Here is an 11,239-nt window from a genome sequence, read left to right on the forward strand (position 1 = left end):
GCGGCGAGGACCGGCAGCGAGGCCAGGGCGCGGTGTGTATGGGGCAGGGGAAGCGCACCGCGGGGCCGAAAGGGGGCAGCGCCGCGGCGCCGGTGGCTGGGGGCTCTCGCCGCGGGCCGGGCCGGGCCGAGCGAGGCCGAGCGGGCCCGAGCGGGCCCGAGTGGGGGGCGGGCGGTGGGACGGGGCGGACGGGGCGGGCGGGGCCGGGCGTGCTCCTGGCCTGGGGCGGCGCGCGGGCTGCAGCCGTTACCCTCAGGGCCCCGCCCCCGTCCGGCGGCGCACGTTGAGTAGGCGGCGACGGCGGTTGCAGGGGCGGCTGCGGGCACGGTAGCAGGAGGGGCGCCGGGAGTGAGGTGAGGCGCGCGGCCCAGAGCAGCAGCAGGAGGCGCAGGAGGATGGAGGGACCGCCGCCGGAGGGAGACGCCGAAGTCTCCGAGCCCTGGTTGTCCAAGTGGGAGCGCCAGTGCCTGGCCGAGGCCGAGGCCGAGCAGGGCGAGACGCTGCCCCCGGAGCAGCAGGCGGAGGCGACCGCCGAGGCTGAGGGGATCCGCGGCGAGCTGCAGCGGGTGTGGCACCTCTTCCAGCTCGCCGCCAACGCCGTGGCCCAGCTCTACCAGGACTCGGAGTGCCAGCAGCCGGAACAGTCCGTGTGGGACCCCTTCCAGAGGGCTGCCATGGCCGTGACCGACCTGTACAAGGAGAGCGGGGACGACGCTCGCCGCCGCTGTCTGGACCTGGGCGTCCAGGTGGGCTGCCGCCGTCGCGTCGGGGACGTGCTGGAGTGGGCCAAGAAGGGCCGCAGCACCATCCGCCGCGAAGACCTCATCAGCTTCCTCTGCGGCAAAGCGCCCCCCGAGGCGCCACCGCCGCGCGCCCCCAGGACGCCCCCGAAGCCACCTGCCGGTGCCGCCGGCCAGGCTGCTGTCACCGAGTCCAACCCCTCTGTGGACGTCGACCTGCAGCTCTTCCACGAGGCCGCCGCGCTGCATGGCCTAGATGGCGCTGCGGCGAGCGTCGGCGTGCCAACAGGGGCGCCCGGCTCCCCGCCCCAAGGCAGCGGTGTCGCCTGCGGTGGGCGCACGCAAAGCAGCTTCCTCGAGGACGACCTGAACCGCTTCGGCTCAGAAGAACTGGGTCTTCACCTGGACAGTGGGGGTATCCGAAAGCGCCCCTCGACCCAGCTCGGCGACTGCTTCACAGACTCCCCGTCCCACAAGCGCAACCGAATGGTCTAACCTGCCTCTTTGGTGGCCAACTGCGATGTTGCTTGAGAGCTAAGGGACTTTCAGTGTGCTTGAAGAAAGGACACTGAGATTCTTCTTTCCCTAAATTAAACATTTCTGTGAAGTTTACCAAAAAGAGACTTTATTCCAAAAGAGGCCTCATATGACTCTAAAAAAGTACATATATATATATAAAATATATATATATATAAATAAAATTTATTAGAGAGCATCAACTATTATGTAGCAGTTACCAAGATCATTTAAAGCATAAGTTTCTGGTCAGACCAGTAGCTTTATTGACAGTTATACACCATCTCTTAGCACCTACCAAGTTACGGTGCTCAATAAATATTTGTTGAATGAGACAATGTGATCTCCTTAAATTCTTAAAAGGGAAGGAGGTGTTTATTTGGTCGTAGGATATTTTAATTGACTTTAATTGGTCTTTGCCAATTCACTTACATTTGGACCAAACTGTAACAATAACTTTGTGTAATCACAAGTGTTTATACTCCACTGTACCATGTAGCTAATTTCTTGAAAGCAACTATGGAAGTAATATATTTGAAGGTGTGATTTATTTTGCAAAATGTTTGATGATTTGGGTGATTAATGACAAGTACCAGATAGTGGATCACTCAGTTCTTTAGGAAAACCATTTGCGATCTTAAGATGGGGTTCCTGGTGACCCAATGGTGCTCCCTTTTGCTTCGAATGTGAAGAGTTACCTTCTCCAAGGTTACATCTCTGGTGATGTATTCTGATACGGAAGACCAATTCGTCAGACCGATTAGGTTTTATTTAAGGCTGCAGCATGGTATAACTCAGTATGGCATTTGTGTTCAAAGGATCAGTATTGGGCTCCTAACTCTACACATTAACTGTATGACTTTGGACAAGTCCCTTGATACCCATCAAACTCACTTTTTCACCTGTAAAATGGAAGTGTGATCTGCTAAGGTCATTGTGGGTATCAGATGTCTAGATTTCAAGCGTCCAGCACAGTGCCTGGCACCTACCAGTATTAAGTGTTCTTCCTTCTCTTAAAAAAAAATCAGTAAATCATTAAAGTCCACAATATTTTACCATAACTGGCAAAATATATCAGACTAGAAATCAGCCTATAGAATCTCTATTTGAGCTGGAAATTACAGTCATGTACTTGGAATTTATCTAAATAGCACAGTTCTTGTATTCATTATAAATGCATTGAACTCATGACTCAAGGTAAGCACTGGATATTAGGGTAGCCTAAGAATTCCAGAGGTTGCCAGAAGAATGCACTTTACAAGCAAGAGTGGTAAAAGATTTACCTTCTCTGGCCTGAAAAAGTACAGAGGTGGATAAGGGTGGGAAGAATCTGGAAGTGAAGCTCCTAGTGCAGGGCAGCTGTTAAAGGAGGTGGAGAGTTGGGGTGGGGGTGAAGGAGTTGGGTGGAAATTAAAAAGCCCAAATCTCAAGTCTCCCAAAGGCAGTGCATAAAATATTACAGGTTGATTAGTAAAACCTTGCCTTGATGTTCACTTCAGAATAGTTTCTGCTTCATTATCATGGTCTCTGGAGTAAATCTGAAGTTTACCAATACAGTAATGTAAAAATAAGTCCCTAATGGAATAGAAACTTGATATTCTACTCCATAAATATGGAGGCACTGTGTTAGGTCCTAAGAAGTGATATAAAAAAAAGCACAAAAATAATATACAAAGAGCAGATCCTGACTTTGAAGATGAATTATGTAGGCGAGAAATCACTAATAGAAAACCACCCAAGGACTGTGCAGAATTCAGAAGACAGAGGCTTTCCTTGCTAAGAGGGGTATATCTTCTGGAAGAGGTAGCATTTAAACCGGACCCAGTGAAACGGGTAGGAAGTTTCCAGGGGTTGCCAACAGAAAGGATAACTATTAAAGTTCGAGGGGAGCACAAGGTCATGAGTTCGATCCCCAGTACCAAAAACTGAGTAAAGTTTGAAGAGGAAACATTAAAGTAGGCAAGTTCTTAAGTATACAGGGTCTCAAACGCCTTGTGCTTGAGTTTGGTCCCGGGGTAACAGGGTGATACCACTCAAAAGGTGCTTTATGAAGATTGGGCAGGACACCTGCTTGTCCAAAAGTGACAAATGGGAGCAGCGGCAGCACGACGTGCCTAATAGAACACTTTTTATTGGGGATATTGCCATTTGGTTTTCTGGAAAGACTGTTGGTCCCATCCACAAACCATGGAATGTAAGGACCCCCCCCACACACACACACCAGTGTGCTCTGCAGTGCTTCTCAATGACTGAGAAAGTCTTCAGTTGCAGCTGCAGGTCCCCTTGGAGGTCTTGCCTTGGTCTCATTCTCCTGCTGCTTGTGGCAGAGCGCCTCCCTTCCATGGAATTGCTGGGGCGTTCTGGGCTACGGCTTTCTGAAGCAACCACAGCACTTTTACCAGGTAGGTAGGGACAGTTGTAAGAGGGCGTGTCAGTACGAGGACACAGACTTCATTTCTCTTGTTTACTTCCCTCACCCCCAGCACTTGATCCATATGGGTGCAAGTAAATATTTATTAAATGAGTGTATCAGCATAGCGCCCTCCCTGCATGTAGACCCACTTACAACTAGCCCCTCCCCCTTTCCTGTTGACTTAGGTCCCACGAAAGCACCTGAAGTTCATACCCTGCTAACTAGATGATGCCCCTGCATGCCTTTACCCTCATTCCCAGTGATTAGATTCAGGTTTTGTCTCCTGACCCCCTCCAGTGAAAATCTCCCCAGAATCTCTAGAGGACCCGGTGCAACTGGCAACTTCAATCTCCACTCTTGCTGAATTAGAATCTCAGTGGGAGGGGCCTGCAAGCGACGTGCCTTTAGGAGGAGGTCTCCATAATTATGATGTATTTCGAAGCCTGAAAAAAAGCCCTGATCCTGAATGTATGAATTCATTTTGCAGTGATCATTGTTGATGAACTTTCTGTGCAGGCTTTCTGTGACAGGAAACACTGCGATTAGATGACCTTGCCTTTTTCAAAATGATAATGGAGTTGGTGGGTCAGGGGAGGACTGGCTGCTGAACAGCCTGAGCCTTTCTATTGGCCTACAAATCTCTGCATTTGATCTTCTTAGGACCATAACTATGGTGGGGGTTCACCGTGGCATTCTAGCCAGCAGGCCAAAGGGACCTTAGAGATTACCCAGAGTGGGGCCAGCTGACCTCTGTGGGGAGCCAGACAGACAGTGACTTACTGGTAAGTTTCAGTGCATTGCTTCCTTCACTGTACACCCCTTAGCTACACTGTGTATGACCTTTTAATCAATATGTAGGTGGGGTGGGGCTGGGGAACATGTATTGTGAAGCTGCTCTTGCATGGCAAGTATGCTGCTTGTACTATGTTGTGTTTACTTGAGTGAAGTTGCTGAAATTGGTCATTCAAGGAACATAAGTTACCCCTTGCCACACCATGACACACTAGCTACTAGCCACACTAGAAGTTCCCTGGACTTTATTCCTTCTCTGCTTGTGGGCCCTTTTAGCCCATAATTCACTTGGTCTGGAAAATCCTCCTTCCCCAGCCTGCCTAACTCCCCCATAGCCTCTGCTTATCCATGTTTAATTTTTTTTTTATTCTAAAGAGAATAAAACCAGACAAAACAGAATAAAGCTAATCAGAACAGAACAATGAAAGCAACACAGGACTTCAAAACAAGATAATAAGAAATTAACGATGGCTACCATAATGCCTCTTGTTATCTTCAAAATAGCTGCTCATGCCATCAGACATAATAAAATTAAACAAAACAGAACAGAATAAAACCACATTAAAACAGAACACTGAATAAAACAAAACAATAAAATGGAACAAAACAGTGAGAACAATATTGGATTTCAAAACAAGACAGAAGAAAATCCCCCATATTTGTTATGTTGCATATTGCTATCCTCTTAATAGATGCCCAGACTACTGGCCTTAGGCCTGCAAAGTCAATCAAACAATACAAGCATTAAGTTGTTTGTGTGGTATCAACTCAACCTGTCCTTTGAATCAGCAGGTTGCTTATAGGGGTAGGGGATTGTTCTTGTCGCCCAGCTTGCATGCTCGTTGGCTCTTGGAAGGGCAAAGTGACTTATTACTCCTCCCAGGCCCAGCATAGCTCCATGTTTTACCTTTTGGATACCTTCCTTGCCCTTTTAGAACAGGATTAAGTGCCCCTTCCAGCTGGACTCCTCTCTGGATTTGCAAAGTTACTGTTTGTCTGTCTCACTACCAGGTGTATCCAACCTGCAGCCCCTAGTTGGACACACTTGGCTTGCCCAGGCTGCAGTGAGTAAAGAGTGTTTCTCGTAGGCTGCATCTAGAATATATAATATAGTTATCTGTATACAAGTAGCAAAACTTTTCAAAACATTTTTATTAGACTGTTACATTAAAAGTGGGCAATGAAAAAGGCAGACCACAAATTGGACACCCCTGCTATAAACCATTTGTTCTCAATAGGCCTAATTCTCTAGGAATGTTAGAAGTTGGAAAAGCATATTTAACATTACACTATACTTTTATGTTTTTAATGAGAAAATTCCTTGTTATGAAATTACATTATGGGAAGGAAAACTCAAAACTTCCAAGGAACAGTTTGATTCTATGAGGTACTAAGCTGGTTCCTCAAAAGAATATAGCAAGTAAGTTATCACCTTTCTTTTGCATTTAGAAACAAGATTGCCTTGTTCCAGGCACACAGGATTGAGGTTTAAGCCTTGATTGTCCAATAACTGACCTTGAATGAATCAGTTTTTTTTTTTTTTTTTTTTTTTTTTTTTTTGGTATATGAAATAAAGGAGTTGTGTTGATAATCTTTTAGGAACCCTGGAAGTTCTGTGTTCTCTGCTGTGATGTAATGCAATAGACAGTGGTAAGTGGTATTGTTCTTTTCATGGTAGTCTCAGTCATAATTTAGCATCAGGCTGGTTGGGCGCTGTAAACTCTGAAATAAGGATTGCTGAGTTGAAACAATTCATGTTAGGAGACTCCTTAGGTGACACGCCTTGGCCACTCATGGCATGAGGGCGCATGCGTATGGAGCATCATCTCTGTCTTTTGGTTCTTCCTCAGCAGATCCAAAAGTAAAAAAAAAACAAAAAAAAAACAAAAAAAAAAACCAATTTAGAACGTTTCAGAGGCAGATTAAGCCTCTTAAAATGCCCTCTTTTTAAGCCACTCCTCTTTTTCAAAGATACTAAGTTGAGCAGAATGTTGCATAGGCTGATGAGTTCGTAGATTTCTTTGAGTAAAGAGAGTCCTGGAGGGCCAGCGACTTCAAGTGCCCCAGGAGAGAACTGCAGGGAAGTGCCCTGATCCATGAGCTGCACCCCTCATGTTAAAGAGCTTTGAGGAGAGTCCAAAGCCAGGAGCTCCAAGCAGGTCTTCCTGAAAACAGCCCCAGATTCCTCAGAGTGCACTGGGTGCGCTGCTCTGCTCCTATTGTAGCCTGACTGAGGCCAAGCTGGCTGTCCTGCTCTGAGGAATAATCCTGTCTTTTCCATAGCTCTAGGCTCCAGTTCTTGGCTTCCAACATTTAAAAATAAAGTCTAATTCCTTATATCTACTCTCCTACTCCAGAGGTAATTTCTCTTCTTTCTTTACTTCTTGAAATTCCAGGCTTTGACGCCAGAACCCAATTTTGTGTGTAAGTGTGAATACCTTAAATTGGAAGCTTATGGGAAAGTTTGGGGGGAGGGAATGTTGGTTCATTAAGAAAATCATGTGCCAAACCACATGGGAGCCTCTTAAATACAACTTTGGTGGTCATGACCCTGGTCAGAGGGGGAAGTCAGTGATGTCACCTCATCCCTGAGTCCCAGTTTCACGGATAGTATCTCTGAATGGAATTGTCTGAGGGAGATTGTTCCTTGTGAAAAGTTCACATGATGGAGTTTGAAGAGCTTGTTTTACTCGGAGCCCAGCAGGACAGAGTGGTTTGGAATGCAGCATTCAGTGTGTTCTGTTTGGCTGAAAGCTGTCACAGTGAACAAGTACTTAGCAAACAGCATGAACAAGGATTTGAACTAGAAAACGAGAAGGGCCTTGACAACATTGTAAAAGTGGCTTGTGTCCTCAAAAACTGCTCAGTGGTACATAAGGAGGTGATAAAGAAGACTAGGTAAATACATAAATAGATTCGGGTCTCATTCAAAGTGATCCAATTGAAGAACTTTGTGATATGGCGAAAGTTTAAACAGAGGTTGCTGGCTCACTGTGGCCATCTCTACTGTATCTGATAGGATTTTGCTTCTTTTAAGGCAGCTGCCAGTAGTCTAAATCTGTGCCTATAGGATGTCCACACAACTTGTTGAAAATAGATCGATCAATCAACTGCTTAGTCTGTTTGTACAATGCTAAATGCCTGGGTTGAGTGTTTTTATATTTCACTGAATTAACCAAATAGACCTCTTGATGCTGCTTTTGGCTTTTATGCTTTAAGTGGAATTAGGTGTTCTTTAATAGGATTTTTTCATTATTTACATTCTGGTCGCATAAAAATCAGTTTTTCCTATTTCTTAAAGTTTTTTCATTAAAAAAGTATACCACTTTCATGTGGTATCTGTGCTTTGTACATGGAAGCCCAATTTGTGGATGGTAACATTTAACTACTGTGGGAGGCACAAAAGTCTGAAGCTCTGCTATCCTGCTGTCCCAAGGGCCATGCCCCAGAAGTCCTCTTCTTTAGGGGAAACAGCTACAAGATGATATTTATTATGACAATATATGTGTTTCCTCCCTGTGATGCCTAGTGCTCTTGCAAGGAGCCAGTAGTTGCTATACAAAAGGCAAAGACATCACAGTACCCAGCCGTAATGCATGTTAATCAACTCTGTAGAGATTTTAGTGGTCTGTATGGACACACACTGGTTACATTGACTTCAGTTTAAAAAGAAATTAAATTCAATTAGGCAACCCTTTCCAAATTCAATTCAACGAACACTGTTAGAATGCAAGGCACTGTGCTACCTCATGCAAAACATTCAAATGTTATTTTACCTTTCTCGTTTGTTGTGGTATCAAGTTAGCACCGTTAAATGGGTAAATAGTGAGATTTCCTCATTCAGAAACTTCAAGAATGCCTTTGCTTGTTGATTTGTAACTCCCCTTGAATTGTTTACAATTCTTTTCTTTGCTCTGGAGGCCCTCTTTTAGTTTCTGTTCCTAGGAATACAGGCTCAGAAAGTTTTGGTGGTGAAGAAGTTGTCTTTTATCAGTGCTCTGTGTCATGGTCCTTTGGTTTGGGGACCCTGCTGACCTCAAGAAGAAATGATAGATGTGCTAATAATTAGAATTTAGATCATTTTAAAGTAAGCCTCTGGGGTGGGAGTGTTTCAGTTTTAGCTCCTTTGTGAATTGTTGTTGCTTTCTTGATCATTTGGAGCAGGGCTGACTAATGGAAATATAGTGCAAGCCACATATGTTAATTCTCATTTTTCTAGTAGCTGTATTTGAAGCATAAAAAGAGGATTGAGGGTGTAATTCAGTGGTTGAGTACATGCTTAGGATGCACAAGGCCTTGGGTTTGATCCCCAGCACCAAATAATAAAAATAAAACAAGTGAATTAATTTTAATAATAAATTTTGTTTAAGCCAGTGTATCCAGAATACAGTGTGGTACCTTAATTCACGAATTTAATTTATTCTCTGATTTTGGAAAATACGGCCATGTTTGTGTTTGTGTCTGTATGGCAAAGAAGCTTGGTCACAGTCATATTTTTCACCTGATGTGATTTATAAACAAAAACAAAATTTTGCTGAATGCTTCTGTGAACCACCAGATCATTTGCAAACAAAAGCATTTGGGAACCGAGGCACCATGGTATTATCATTTCAACATATAATCAACACACGATTATACTAGTGAAATATTTATTATTCTTAAAAATAACCTTATCCTACATCTTTGAAATTCAGTGTGTGTTTTACATTTATAGTCTGGCTCAGTGGAGTGTTGGCATACCATGTTATCAATAGGCACACATGCTACATTAGGCAGCACTGTCCCTCAAGGGCCGAGTCTGCAATTGGGAAGGATGGTGGTGGTGACTAAGTTATACTGATTCCCCTCAAGGCGTTTAGCAGTACTGCTGTTTTCAACTCTTTAGAATGGGAATATCTGTTGCCAAATCTGAGATTGTTGACTACTTTCCTTCAAAAAGAGTTTAAGTTAGATATAGTGTCATACACCTGTAATCCCAGCACTCTGGGAAGCTGAAGCAGGAGGATCACAAATTTGACCCCAGCTCGAGTCACTTAACAAGACCCTCCCTGTCTTGAGTTAAATGAAAGAAGGGTTGAGGATGTAGAACAGTAGTTCAGTGAAAAGGCCCCACGGATAACAAAACAAAGAAAGAAAGAAACAGAAAAAGAGTATGTTTTTTATACTAAGTATCAATGTTTCCATTTTTTTCAGAAATATATCAATTGTTACTTTATGGACTTTCTAAATTACAGGCTTCAATAAGGAGAGGATGTCTTTTAACTTGTAGTAGGGAGGTGTAGGGCACAGAGAAATGGAAATACTGTATCTCTCCTAATAGTAAACATGTAGCTCTCATCCCTGTAATTGTCATTGGGCATCTATGGTGGCTACGGTCATATGGCAGGTGCTGCAAAGGATGTATAACAATGGTAAAGACATGGATCCTGCTTTCTGGGAACCCACATTATTGTGAGAAAGTCAAGACAAACACTCTTGTAAGGTAGTGTGAATATTGTGCTAGAGACATGACACAAGTATTTGGGGGCACAGATGGGATGAGATCAATCCAACTGATGAGATTCAGGGGCTGGTAATGGAAGAGGTAACTAAACTGAGTCTTAAAGAACCTGTATTTTCAAATCAGTTGATCAAAATTTTATTCCCATTGTATCTTATGGAATCAAAATGGAGATAAATTGTAAAAACAGTTTAAGTTCACCCCGTACCTGAGGACTTTTGGCATATTTTTCCCACATTGAGACAACCCAAAATGAAACTATTTTCTATTTCCACAATGTGGCTCTTGGTGCCATTGTCAGAGACTCAGTTTCACATCAGCTCCAATCTCCTGGTGTGGCTCTCTTGACATTATTGGAATACATTCTATTTCCACTCAAACCATGGTTTCAGTCATAGGCATTTGATTAAAATTACGTTCTCCAGTATGCGGGACTTTCCTGTTAGGGAATTTTGACTGTTATTTCCATTGCCAGTTTTGGATGGGGAAGTAGGGGACATATGTTACTAATTATTAGCTTTGCTAGCATTGTATAGTTTGCTAAGTGCTTTTGCACAGATGCTTTTGTTTGATTCTCATAGTTTCTTTATCTAGCTATGGTACAGGAAAATAAACTTAGACTAGAGAGATACACAGTCATCCTATCTTATTCCAGCACCCTCATAGTATGGGTAGGAAAAGCACAGTGTTTACATGGCAACGATAATTTTTACTTGAACATGCAGCCAATCTGATAACCGAGATGGCTACTAACTGAATATGCAGATACCACATATGGCATAGCTATAGTGCTCAAAAGGATGATTCATGTGAGGGTGGTATGCGATCTGAAACTTGTAAGTTATTTCTGGGATTTTCTACTTCATATTTCCAGGTTGAAGTTGACTGTGGGTAAATAACATCCCGGAAAGGCAGATTGAAGCTAAAGAGGGATTATTGTGCTGAGTTACTTACCTCTGCCCTGCTTTTCTGCGCCTTCCATGTCCTATTCTTCACTTACTGAGAAACAAGGATACACAGGGTATTGACTCTATTAAGCAATTTGATAAACAAAATCAAACCACTAATCATGTGTGGGGATCATTCTTTTGCAAAATAATTCCCCTATTGGTTCAAAAAGTTAGTTCCCCTGGAGAGATTAGCATATAGTTTTGTTTACAAAACACAATCCTACACCCAACAGCCAGAGAAGGTGAAGTGAACAATACGTAGGGCAGGTCAGTACTGGAAGTTGGTGAGAGTGATTTCTTCATATTGGTCAGTTGTTTATTTCTGGGA

At 43.9% G+C, this 11,239-nt stretch overlaps 1 protein-coding gene across 1 annotated transcript; it reads left to right on the plus strand.

The window, feature by feature from the left end:
- The first annotated feature begins 298 nt into the window (after positions 1-298).
- Hapstr2 (HUWE1 associated protein modifying stress responses 2) lies at positions 299-1,359 on the plus strand. Its single transcript, XM_003464723.3, has one exon. It carries the CDS (start codon positions 396-398, stop codon positions 1,233-1,235), a length of 840 nt encoding a protein of 279 aa, XP_003464771.1. The 5' UTR covers positions 299-395; the 3' UTR covers positions 1,236-1,359.
- The last annotated feature ends 9,880 nt before the right edge of the window (positions 1,360-11,239 follow it).

This window comes from Cavia porcellus, unplaced genomic scaffold (assembly GCF_034190915.1).
Source record: "Cavia porcellus strain 051 isolate PalLab524CR breed Dunkin Hartley unplaced genomic scaffold, mCavPor4.1 scaffold_3, whole genome shotgun sequence".
Lineage (NCBI taxonomy): Eukaryota > Metazoa > Chordata > Mammalia > Rodentia > Caviidae > Cavia > Cavia porcellus.

Coding starts and splice junctions, on each gene's coding strand:
- Hapstr2 (XM_003464723.3), top strand. CDS start 396: ATGGAGGGACCGCCGCCGGAGGGAGACGCCGAAGTCTCCGAGCCCTGG.